This window comes from Rhinatrema bivittatum, chromosome 3, assembly GCF_901001135.1.
Source record: "Rhinatrema bivittatum chromosome 3, aRhiBiv1.1, whole genome shotgun sequence".
Classification (NCBI taxonomy): domain Eukaryota; kingdom Metazoa; phylum Chordata; class Amphibia; order Gymnophiona; family Rhinatrematidae; genus Rhinatrema; species Rhinatrema bivittatum.
In genome coordinates, this window is record NC_042617.1 from 281,230,634 (window position 1) to 281,244,017 (window position 13,384).

General features: G+C 46.5%; 1 protein-coding gene across 2 annotated transcripts in view; it reads right to left on the reverse strand.

The window, feature by feature from the left end:
• Positions 1–689: 689 nt before the first annotated feature.
• The window catches only part of PTGES3 (prostaglandin E synthase 3), a 108,253-nt gene continuing 95,558 nt past the window's right edge, over positions 690–13,384 (reverse strand). For both annotated transcript variants that reach the window (XM_029594832.1, XM_029594831.1), the window contains exons 7-8: positions 2,051–2,075; positions 690–1,905 (exon numbers count right to left, since the gene is read on the reverse strand). In XM_029594832.1, the coding sequence (XP_029450692.1) occupies positions 1,886–1,905; positions 2,051–2,075 (45 nt within the window). In that variant the 3' untranslated portion in view covers positions 690–1,885. The remainder of the gene's footprint in view (positions 1,906–2,050; positions 2,076–13,384) is intronic.

Below are 13,384 nucleotides of genomic sequence, written 5' to 3' on the forward strand. Positions count from 1 at the left end.
GACTTAATATCACCATGATATTAAGTCTGAGGTTGTACAGAAAAGCAGTTTTTACTGCTTTTCTGTACACTTTCCCAGTGCTGGCAGAAATTAACACCTAACTTTGGGTAGGCGCTAATTTCTGAAAGTAAAATGAGCAGCCTGGCTGCACATTTTACTTACTGAATCGCGCGGGAATAACTAATAGGGCCATCAACATGCATTTGCATGTTGCGGGTGCTATTAGTTTCAGGGGGGGGGGGGGGGGGGGGGGGGGGGTGTAGATGGCCACGCGTTTTTGACGCGCTATTACCCCTTACTGAATAAGGGGTAAAGCTAGTGCGTCAAAAACGCGTGGCCAAACCCGATGGAGCGCACTGTACTGAATCGGCCTGAGAATGGGCTCAGCATAGATCGCTTTGATATCCTAAGTAAATTATTTTCCCTACTGACTTAAGAGTGCAGGTTATATGTCAAAATGAAAGATGAGATCCTTTTTTTTTTTTCCTCCACAAGCTCAGTAAGGGAAAATATTTCTTTGTAGGTTTGTGTTAAAAAAAATTTGGGTTGAAATCTAAAAGCTTCAAATTCCATATTGTACAACAAATCCTGGTTGTATAAGATGTGAACATGAAGACCCAAAGAGTTTGAAACAAGCAAGCATCAACCAATGTAATGGAGACAACCAAAATGCAAACTTTCAAGAGGTCTGAAGGACATTTTGTTTTATTTCACTCAAATCACAACACTTTAAACTCATGTCAAAATGTACCTACAATTTTCAAATCACAAATTCACTTTTGTGTTTTAAAAAAATTTGCTGGGAAAGTGTAAATACGATTTCCTTTATCATACAGAAATAATCTCTACCTTTTATTTCTCTCTCAAAAAGAAACATGAAAAAAATGTGCAAACAGTAAAACAGAACAAGCCATGTAGGTACAGAAATGCAGATGCTTTGAAAAAATAAAATGAACTGCCAAGGAGTCTTCGAACAGTTTATTAGAAATGCAGACTTTAAAAAAATGCCACCATTCTGAACACAACGTGAGGGTTTTCATACTTGATCAGTCCAAAAAACAAAAATATATACCCAATAGTGTATCAACATGTTTTGTCACTTGTTTCCATACTGACAGTGCAAATACAATTTGGTCTAAATGTATAGATTAACAAGCAACAATATAATGTACAGCTATTTCTTCCTCTTCTATGTTAGGATGTAAAAGTTCACAAGTGGAATACCAAATGTACAGGCTCCAATAAAGTAAAGTATGGGGTGTGGGCAGGGGCTCTCTGGTTTTAAAGCTAGAGTATATCTGGAACATTAGTCAGCAGCTGAATAGAAAAATGTTACGATTTTTTAATCAAACTTGTGGGAATACAAATTACCAAAATAAAACAGTTGAAGACACTGAGGTATAGCACATCACTTTAATGCTGTAAGCCGATTCAAATAGGTCATTGCATTCAGATTCTTAAATCTTTAAAGATTTTGCTGTTTATTAAACAGATTTTTTAAGGGTAAATAGTAAAGTCTATATTTGCCATAACATGCAAATTCATTTAAATGGATGCTACTAATTAGATTTATCTTTGGAAGGCCAAAATCTTTTATGGTTGCAACTGCTTTATCAACTGTCAATACCCAACAATCCCATCTTGGAAGTCAGTGGAAAGATGTTCATGCATAACATTATTGCATCATGTGGTTAAGACTGTCCTGTACAATGGTACACATCAACCCTCAGCTATACCTTCTTTGTTTTTAAACAGGTTGAAGAATGGCTTAAAGGAAGCAGGAAATGCTTTTATAGCTACCAAACTCAGGAATTATTTTAATCTGTGTGAAGTATCTTTTCCCCCGCCCAACCCTTTCCCCTCAAATCCCGAAGACAACAGCTCTTTACTCCAGATCCGGCATTTCTGAAAAAAAAAAAAAATGATAAAGGGAAAACAATTAAAGCAAGTTTAGCATGAGAGAACTACACTAACCTCTTGGTACAAGAAAAAAAACTGTCATAGGAAGACTTATTTGAAGGTAAAATTCTTCTGGTATTTGAAAACTTACTTTCATCATCACTATCTGGTGAATCCTAGAGAGGATAAAAGAGAAGATTAATTACATCAGTCATTGTTCTTTCTGCAACAAGAATGACAGATTTTATGTTTAAAACAGAACAGCTGCTTTCCTCCTGGACCAGTCAGGCAGCAAGGACCAAACCACAAAGATTTTGGCAAACTTACCCAGCTAAAAAAACAGAACGGGGAAAACCCTATTACAAAAGTATTAAGTACTTAATGGGTTTTATGCAAGTCAAATTATGAGTGCTGGTTCCAAGGTTATAAGGAGAAATTTCTTTCCTGAATTTCCTGTCCTTTCATCCAGCCAGACTAGTCCAGATGCATGGGTTGTGCTCCCCCCCAACTAGCAGATGCAAACGGAATAAAATCTTGCTGATATTAGCCTATATAGACTCCCATGCTGACCTCAGCCTGCCAGTATCCTAACACAAACAAATTATTATACCAAAACAAATACAAACATGAATCAGGCAAAAAATACCTTATACTGAAGTTTTGTTGAATATATCCTTACTGAAAAAGAGAAAGAAGTAATTGCAGAATATGCTATGTTTGGTAGATTAGGGCACGTTCTGGACTGGTCTGCTGGACTCAAAGGATATCATCATCAGGCAAGAACAAATTTGTCCTTTCTCTATCTGCCAGACCAGTCCAGGCACATAGGATGTACCCAAGCTATCCCTCCAATGGGCAGGATCCTGACAAACCTGTCCTCATGACTTCTGAGCCAAAAAGAAAGCCTCTTCTTTGGCTCAAACATACAAACGATAATGCTTTGAAAATAAGTATAAGGAAGACCAGGCAGCCACTTTGCAAACCTCCAATGCCGAAACCAAATGAATTTCTGCCCATGAAGTCGCTTGTTCTCTCCTGGAATTTCTCAATCTCTTAGGTAATAACAGACCATTATCTACATAGGCCTGCACCTATAACCTCTTTAATCCAGCATCCTAAAGATGACTTAAAAGTCGCTTCTCTCTTCTTGGACCCAGCAAACAGGACAAGATCTGATTTTCTAAAACCATTCATGAACTTCAAATATCATAACAGAATTCTCCTTGCATATAAAGGAATGAGGAAGACAATACTCTTCACACAAATCTCTATGGAAGGAAGATATGCTACCCAAGGTGAAAAGGCAAAACCACCATTGAGAGGAACGACGGGACTGTCACAATCTTTACCATAGTCTCAGAAACAAAATCAAGAAATATTCACAGATGAGAGTTTGCAACTCTGAAATATGCCTGGTTGAACAGAATGCTACCAAACTACCACTTTAAAAGTGAAAAATTTAACTGAAATTGTTTTTGAACCTTTAAAGGAAGAACCTGCCAGAACAACCATACCAAATTTAAAATCCAAGACAGAAGAGTATTTCTTAGTGGAGGCTGTGTGCATTTTACTCTTAAGGAAACGAGACATCTGGATGATAGGATAGAGGCCTACCTTGCACCAGACATCTGTAACATGCAATTGCTGCTACCTGAACCTTCGATGAATTTAAAACTAAACCTTTATCCATACCTTCCTACAAAAATTGCAGAATACAAAGGAATAGAAGTATCTGGCTGCAATCTGTTTAGCAGCACACCAGATCTGTCATATCCTGATGTAAGCAAAATAGAGATCTTTCACTAATACAAAAGGTATCAACTACTGCTCAAGAATATATCTTTTCTTGCTTAAATGAGACCTCTCAAGGGCCAAGCTGTAAGTCAAAAATAGACTTCGATCCCCATGAACCAACATACCCTGCGCCTCAGACTTGGACTCCAAGGATAGGGCAGGGGACTCCCATCCTACAACTAAATTAGATATGCATACTGGGCCAATCAGGAGCTACCAGAACCACTGGCTATCAAAGCCTGAAGATCTTTTGAAGAACCCTGCCTATCAAGGGCCACAGAGGAAAAACAAAAGTTGATGTTCCAGCCATGACTGAATCAGGGGATCTGTTGACCAACTCTTTGCCTGCTGTAAAAAACTTGCCACCTCTGTGTTTTTGCCAGTCAAATCTATTCTGGGCCTTCCCCATGTACCACAATGAGCGAAAGCCTCCTCTGATAGCTCCCATTTCCTGGGAACCCACAAAACTGCAGCCGAGGGAGTCTGCTTGAATGTTCTCCACCTCCACTATATGTGATACTGAAATCAAGTTTTTCTCTGCCCAGGTTATGCTGACATCTGAGAGATCTTGGTTCCTTCTTAATGGTTTATATACGCCATTGTCATGGCATTGTCTGACAAAATTCTGGCTGCCTAACCCTGGAGAATCGGCACAAACTGAAGCAACATCAACCCAACTGCTCTGGTTTCCAACCAGCTGATTGATCACCTGACTTCTTCCTGGAGTACCTTAAAACCTGACCTAGACAATGAGCTCCCCAACCTAAAAGGCCAACAGTCATCACTATTACCCAAGAAGGGGACTCCACATTTATTCTCTTCATAAAAATGCTAGGTAGAAACCAATAATTCAAACTCGCTCGTGTGATCTAGAACTGAAAATCTGATTGCATAATTCTGTGATCGTGGGTCCTTTGAGTTTGGCCACAGCGGCCTTTCTGATTCGAAAAGGTATTTTGGTTCATCCTTATCTGCAAATACTCCTGCAATTGCTGAGACCTATGCAAACCTGTTCTCACCAAAATACAACTACATGCTGCTATCCGAAGAGACATACTAATAGCCTCAAAGGCCTGCTTAAAGTACTACCTCAAGCTTCTGATCCTGGGCATCTTTAAGCACCACACCCATCTTCCACAGGAAAAGTGGTCATTTTCATGACCAAACTAGTGTATCCACTTTAGGGAACCTCAGCCTCCTTCCTTCCTGGGACAGAAGAGGATAGATCTTCACCAGAGAGCAATACCCTTTGAAACTGGTTTCAGGGGAATCCCATTCCAAATCAATTAAGTCCATGACAGACCTGTGCAAGGGAAAATCCTTTGCAGGTTTCCAGATACTAGTCATAACAGAATCCTCAGAGAATCCAGGGACCTTTATCTGCTTTTTCCTCTGCAATATTAAGTACATGCAAAGAATGAGAAATTGAGAGTTCTTTATAGAACAGCCTGACCATAGCAGAACCATCTTCCACCTCAGGGAATAGTCTTCCCAATTCTCATTCACTCCTGCTCTCCTTCAACTCCTGAGGTCTACATGAGCCATTAGATTTCAAGACAGCAGAGTTGCTTATATGTAACAGGTGTACTCCAAGGACAGCAGGATGTTATTCCTCATGCATGGGTGACACCAGATAGAGCCTGATGTGGAAAACTTATGTCAAAGTTTCTAGAAACTTTGACTAAGCACACTGAGCATGTTTAGCATTCCCTTTACCATGCATCCACATGGGGTCCCTCAGTCTCATTACATAGAACAAAAAAAAAAAAAAAAGAGAAACCAAACTTTGTGGGGTGGCGGGCAGGTTTCATGAGGACTAACCTCCTGCTGTCCTTGGAGAACACCTGTTACAGGTTAAGTAACTACTTTCTCCAAGGACAAGCAGGATGCTAATCCTCATACACGGGTGAATCCCTAGCTACAGGCTGTTCCCCAACATAAAAGACGACCAACAGGCACAACACACTGGTGCTGTTGGTAACAGAGAAGGATACAGCCTGAACCCAAACAACAGGCCCTAGGGTTGGGAAAGTTGTGTTCTACACCTCGAACAGGTTCCCGAGGACAGACTGGCCGAATCTGCTGCATTGGCCATCCCCATCCAATGGTATGTGAATGTGTGGAGGGAACTCCAAGTCACAGCCCTGCAGATCTCTTCCATGGGGACCACTCGCAAGTGGACCACTGACACTGCCATGGTTCTTTCAGAATGAGCCTTGACATGACCCTCAAGATGCAGTCCTGCCTGGGCATAACAGGAGATACAATCTCCTAGCCAACTGTATAGTGTCTGTTTGGCGATGGCATCGCCCAACCTATTCCTATCAAAAGAAGGGGGGAGGCTGTCTTTGGAGCAGGGAGAGACCTCAGATCATCTTTGGGCTCTCCGACTCTTCCTTGCTTGCATGGCGGTGATTTCCCGCCCGGCGTGGGTTCCCGCCCGGCGTCTGATGTCTTCTTCCCAGCGCCATAAAAGACCTTCTGCAGTGGCACGCCAAAGCCTCGCATGCCAAAGGGGCATGCATCTGATTTTTTCTTTATTTCTTCATCAACGGATGGACTTGGACCCGCTTCAAAGTAAGACTTACTCTCTCCTGCTTTTGCCTTATTTGCATTTCCTTCAGGTTGAATGGGGAAGAGAAGAAAAGGAGTTGTTTACCCTCTCCCACCTATGCCTGTAGTAGTTGCCTCTCTCTCAACCAACCATTGAGGGTTATATGTAGCCTTCTGGCACAAGTCCCATGCTGCTTTTTCTTTAGGGAACTCCATTCTCCCTCAGCCCTGACTCTTGCTTAGCACCTCTTTTGAGCTCCGTGATCTCAGCAAGTTCTATGGAGACTCCTCTGCAACTACAATGCGGACAGAGTTCCCTCCGTGAGGTGGGAGAACTTGCTTTGGATAAGTTTTGGGAACCGGCAAGGAGCATTATTGAACCCCTGGCATATCAGACCGGGGGAACTGCTTCTGCAGTTTCAAATTTTGAGACTCCTGCACAGATAACACTAGACACTCTCTGGATTGCAATTAAGGGTTAAGAACAGTGTTTGGTGTCCAAATTTGATAGTGTTCATTCAGCAATTTACAAATTCAAACTCAAGTAATTGCCCATGATCAAGTTCTTAAAAGCAACATTGATCGCATTTCCTAGTTAGAAAAACAGTTTGATTCTGTAGGGAAATGTGATCTGATTAAAGATCAGGAATCGGGGGGAGGAGTCAAGATGGCGCCGTGAGAGGGTGCATGCTCCTACCTGTGCCGGCGTTTTCATACTCTGAAGTTTTCTGATTTTTCTCCAAAATGCCTCCAAAGAGAAAGGGGAGACCTCGGAACTACCCCTCAGTAGCTGCGGTCACCTCCGGACAGCGAACGATCGAGCAGTGCACTCCAAGACCAGCGAATACGGAGCTAAGAGGTCCGGCTGTCGGGTCACAGGAAGGAGACTGTGACCCGACCTCGGAAGAAGTTACCCTTAGCCCCCTTAGACGAACGTCTTCCACCGGCCGTGAGAGGGACCTCAACGCCACGGTTAGAAGTGACGACCGAAGGGGTCGGTTTCTTTCGACCCGAGGGGACAGCAGAGAGGGGAACCCTCCCACCAAACACCCTAAACAGCGGAGAGATTGGCGAAGGAGAGCTGGATCAAGAAGGAGGAGGTGACTAGAGGAGTGGAGGTGAGAGGATTGTGCAATGCCCTCTTTCTTTACCCGACGCCATTCTTAATATTTCTAAGCCAGAGGTTGTAACGCTAGATTCGCTCTGGCAATTAACATCTACTCTAGCAAAGGCTTTAGTGGACTGTTCTGGTAAAATAACGTCAATGTCTCAACAAGTAGATAAATTAAGTAGTTGCTTTTTAGAACAAAAACAAGAAACAACGGTGATAATACAAAATTTGGATATAGAAATTAAACAGGTAAAACAGGTACAAGCAACATTAATCCAAGATTGTGGTAATATTAACAGAAGACTTGAGAATGTCGAGAACAATATGAGGCATTTAAACTTGCGGGTTTTAAATTTTCCCAGGGTGATGGGAGAATTACCAAGAATGACTCTCAAACGTTATTTTTTAGAAGCATTAGAAATTTCCACTGATCAGATCCCACCCCTGGATAAAGTATATTTTCTTCCAGTTCGTTCTACCCAGCAAGTGCAAGTGGCCTCAAATGTTCTAGAGAATTTAACAACATTCTTGGAAACTTCTACACCTGAGATAGTAGAAAGAACAACTTTATTAATATCTTTTTTCAACGAGATGGATTTGGGGAAGATTATGCGTGCCTATTTCAGAAAAATGCAAGTTATCTTTATGGGAGGAAATGTAAGGATCTATCCCGACTTGACTAAAGTGACTCAGACTAAGAGGAAGAATTTCCTGGCATTGAAATGTGAAGCACTAGCAGTGGGGGCATCATTTTTTTTTTTTGCGATTCCCCTGCAAGTGCGTGATTAAGCATGGAGGGAACAACTATATCTTCTATCAACCTGAACAGCTAAAGAACTTTATAGAGGCAAAAAAAATATCGTTGCAATAGGCAACGTATAGTCTATAAGATGAAATCTGGTTTTACATGATGCCTTTTCTATATATTTATTTTATTTATTTATTTTATTTAAGGTTTTTATATACCGGCAATCATGAGCACATATCTTGCTGGTTTACATGAAACGGGAGTGCATTAAATACATCAACTAGAACTGTGGTGATCGAAGGAGCAGTTACAAATAACAAGGGTAGCAGAACTTGGATAAGAAGGAAGAGATAGGAAAGAATAAACGGTTGAACGGTATACAAATAAATTAAATGCTATGTAAAAATGGCATGATTAATGGCTGAATATGGGAAATTTATTCCTTTTCCTTTGTCTCCTTTAATTTGCAGATACCCCTCCCCCCAGAGTTTATTGGGGTCTAATGGGTTTTGTAACAATTAATATTATTTGCCTGTAAATTATGAAAAAAATTTTTCTTCAATTGTTAAAACCATATTACTTTGTCAAAGTGGATGCTTTGTAAGGATGTTAAAATTTAATAAAGATATAATTAAAAAAAAAAAAAGATCAGGAATCTATCCAATGTAGATTAGACATGTTGGGCAATTTGAGGAAATTACATTTGCAAATTCTTAATTTTCCTAAATCCTTGAGTATTTCTCCAATCGAATTAAGGAAATTCTACATAGAGGTTCAGAAAGTTCTTCCTGATTTGGTTCCTCCTATTACCAAAGCATTTTATTTACCTTTTAGACAGAGTGGGAATGCTAATAGTTATGTTTCACCAGATGTTAATGCATTAGAAAAAAGAAAATTATTCCTTACCTGCTAATTTTCGTTCCTGTAGTACCATGGATCAGTCCAGACAGTGGGTTATGTCCCCAATCCAGCAGATGGAGTCAGCATAAACTTCGAGGGGGCGTTACCATATATACTACTACCCCCTCTGCAGGAGTTCAGTATCGAGTATATCAAAGCCCGATGAGAAAATCAAAACCCCTCAGTGGATCAAGTTTAAAGAACTGGCAAGAAGCCTGGAAATTCAAGTATCAAACTGCATAACTTCCCACCAACGGGAGGGAGCTGCGAAAACAGCATGCCAAAGTGTAGGGAGCTGTGAAAACCGTGAAAACGGAGAACTCTTGAAGGGAGTAGAACACAACGGGACCGTAGTGGCCGAGCAGGATGAGAGCCCAAACGCGGTGGGCGTCTGGACTGATCAATGGTACTACAGGAACGAAAATTAGCAGGTAAGGAATAATTTTCTTTTCCCTGTACGTACCTGGATCAGTCCAGACAGTGGGATGTACCCAAGCGTCCCTAAATCGGGTGGGGTCCTGCGAGGCCCGCTCGGAGAACCTGCTCGCCAAAATGTCCCTCAACAGGAGAGGCGAGGTGTAGGCGATAGTGTTTTGAGAACGTGTGTAGCGATTTCCAGGTAGCTGCTCTACAGATTTCCTGAGAGGAGACCGAATGAACCTCCGCCCAGGAAGCCGCCTGAGCCCGTGTAGAATGCGCAACGATGCCGGGAGGGGGAGTCCGCCCCGCCCCAATGTATGAAGCGGCAATACCGTCCTTCAGCCATCTGGCAATGGTCGTCTTTGAGGCCTGAGAGCCCTTCTTAGGCCCGGACCAAAGAACAAAAAGATGGTCCGAAATCCGAAACTCATTGGTAGCTTCCAGATAGAGGCACAGAGTATGCTTGACATCCAAGAGTCGGAGGGACCGCGGTTCCGAGGCCGCGAAGGACGGCAAATCCACCGTTTGGTTCACATGGAATGCAGACACTACCTTCGGAAGGAAAGAGGGAACGGTGCGGATCGAGACTCCGGAGTCGTAGAAACGGAGATAAGGCTCTCTGCACGACAGTGCCTGCAGCTCCGAAATGCGGCGAGCTGAACAGATGGCCACTAGGAAGACAGTCTTGAGGGTGAGGTCTTTAAGCGTTGCACTGCGTAGCGGCTCGAAAGGAGGTCCCGACATGGAGCGAAGCACAAGGTTGAGACTCCAAGAGGGACAAGGGTCCCGTAACGGAGGCCGCAAATGCTTGACACCCTTGAGGAAATGAGCGATGTCCGGGTGCTGTAGGAGAGAGCCCCCTTCGCGCACCAGCGAACCAAGGGCGGCCACCTGAACCCGCAGTGAATTATAGGCGAGACCTTTGTCCACTCCCGCCTGTAGAAACTGGAGGATCTGAGGGACGGAAGCCAGTGCGGGTCTCGTGTCCCGGCTGGAACACCACAACTCGAACACCTTCCAGACTCGAACATAGGCTACCGACGTCGACGTCTTTCGCGACCGCAGCAGCGTGGATACTACCGCCTCCGGGTAGCCCCGGCGCCGGAGGCGGCGCCTCTCAAAAGCCAGGCCGCAAGACAGAAGAGTTCTGCCTGCTCGAAAAATACCGGGCCCTGATGTAGGAGCTGGGGGAGGTGCCCCAGCCTGATTGGCCCGTCGATCACCAGCTGTAGCAGGTCTGCAAACCAGGGTCGCCTGGGCCATTCTGGAGCGACAAAGACCACGGTCCCCTGATGGCTTTCTATTCTGCGGAGCATCCTGCCCACCAGGGGCCACGGTGGAAAAGCGTAGAGCAGAAGATGTGGGGGCCACGGGAGGACCAGGGCATCCACTCCCTCCGCGCCGCGCTCTCTCCGGCGACTGAAGAAGCGTGGAGCCTTGGCGTTGAGAGCGGACGCCATCAGATCCAAGTGGGGGACTCCCCACCGATGGACGAGAAGTTGCATCGCTTTGTCGGAGAGAGACCACTCTCCTGGGTCCAGGAGTTGACGACTGAGGAAGTCCGCCTGAACGTTGTCCACTCCGGCGATGTGCGAGGCCGCTAGCCGGACGAGATGACGCTCTGCCCATTGCATCAGCAGCGCCGCCTCTAGCGCGACCTGCGGGCTGTGCGTGCCTCCTTGTCGGTTGATGTAGGCCACGGTGGTAGCGTTGTCCGATAGGATTCTGACTTCCCGGTTCCGAAGAAGCGGGAGGAAATGTCGCAGAGCTAGCCGGACCGCTCGGGTTTCCAGACGGTTGATTGACCACTTCGCCTCCACTGCGGACCACGTCCCCTGTGTGGCGCTTCGATCGCAGACTGCCCCCCAGCCCACTAGACTGGCGTCGGTGGTTACCACCACCCAATTTGGCAGATCGAGGGACACGCCGTGGGCCAGGTTCGACGGATCCAACCACCAGCCCAGACTGTCCCTGGCATTTTGCGGGAGCGGGAGGATCACCTGGTAGTCCTGCGAAATCGGTTTCCAACGGGAGAGGAGCGCCCTCTGCAAGGGCCGGAGATGCGCAAACGCCCAGGGGACCATGTCGATGGTGGAACCCATCACTCCCAGGAGCTGCAGGTAGTCCCAGGAGGTGGGGTCTGGTAACGCAGAGAACCGCTGTATGTGATCCCACAAGGAGTGCGCCTTGTCCTGGCGCAGAAAGACTTTGCCCAGTTGGGTGTCGAAGGTCGCCCCCAAAAAATCCAAGCGCTGCGAGGGCTCGAGGGAGCTCTTGGAAAAGTTCACTACCCATCCCAGGGAATGCAGGAACTGTACTACCCTGGCCACCGCTGCCTGACCGTGGGAAAAAGACTTCGCTCGGATGAGCCAATCGTCCAGGTAAGGATGGACCAGAACACCCTCCTTCCGAAGGGCGGCCGCTACTACTACCATGATCTTGGTGAAGGTGCGCGGCGCCGTCGCCAATCCAAACGGGAGAGCGATGAACTGGAAGTGCTGGTCCAGTATCTTGAACCGGAGGAGACGGTGATGATCCAGGCGGATGGGGATGTGAAGGTAGGCCTCTGTAAGATCCAGAGAGGCAAGGAATTCCCCCCGATGCACCGCCGCGATCACAGACCGCAACGTTTCCATGCGAAACCGGACAACCCGGAGGGACTTGTTGACTTCCTTCAGATCCAAGATGGGCCGGAAGGATCCGTCTTTCTTTGGTACTACGAAGTAGATGGAATAGTGGCCCGAGCCCACCTCTCCGAAGGGCACGGGCGCTATAGCGCCGATTTCCTGCAGCCTGTCTAGCGTCAGCTGTACTGCTCCTCTCTTGGTGGAGCCACAGGGGGAGAAAATGAACCTTTCCTTTGGAGGACGGACAAATTCCAATGCGTAGCCGTGTTCTATGGTGTCCAGTACCCATCTGTCCGAGGTGATCTGCGCCCACTCCTTGTAGAAAAGCGCCAGCCGACCCCCAATCCTGGGGGCGGCGGAGTGGGCGAGCCTGACATCATTGTGAGGCCTTAGGAGAGGGATTACCTGCTCCGGGGGCGGTGCGCGCGGGTCTGCGCCCGCGAAAGGGACGCGACCAGGGCTGTGACCTGGGGGCGGCGGGCCTGGAGCCCGACGGCCTGTAGCTCCTGTAGCACCGTTGCGCCCTGGCCCAGGAGGATGCATACGTTCTGGAAGGACGATATCTATCCTCCGGAAGCCGATGAACAGCATTCTCCCCCAGAGACTTGATGATCTGATCCAGGTCTTCCCCGAAGAGGAACTTACCCCTGAAGGGCAGAGAGCCCAGGCTCTCTGCCCTTCAGGGGTAAGTTCCGCCGCCCAGTTGCGAAGCCACAGCAGGCGTCGTGCCGCTACTACCGATACCATGGATCTTGCCAGGACCCGAAACAGATCGTACGAGGCATCCGCCCCGTACGCCACCGCAGCTTCTAGCCTATCCGCCTGGGCGGCCTCAGTGGCGGGCAGATCCTGAGACGTGAGAAGTTGTTGCACCCAAAGAAGGCTTGCCCTCTGGGCAAGGGAACTGCACATCACTGCCCGCATACCCAGCGCGGAGACCTCGAAGACCCTCTTAAGGAAAACTTCCAACTTGCGATTTTGCGTATCCCGTAAGGCCGCTCCTCCAGTCACCGGTATCGTTGTCCTCTTCGTGACCGCTGACATCGCGGAGTCCACTTTGGGTACCTTGATGAGATCCAGGAAATCCTCCGGTAGTGGATAAAGCTTTTCCATAGCACGGCTGACCTTCAGGGAAGCCTCCGGGGTATCCCATTCCCTAGTGAGAAGCTGCAGGAACGAATTGTGAATGGGAAAGGCTCGAGCTCTCGGCTGCAGGGCTGCCAGGATGGGATCCCCCTTCTTCGAAGAAGTGACGACTGCAGGCGCTACTGGAGCGGGCGGATCCGGCGGAGGGTCCAGATCCAATTCCTGAATTATGAGCGGGATAAGGTC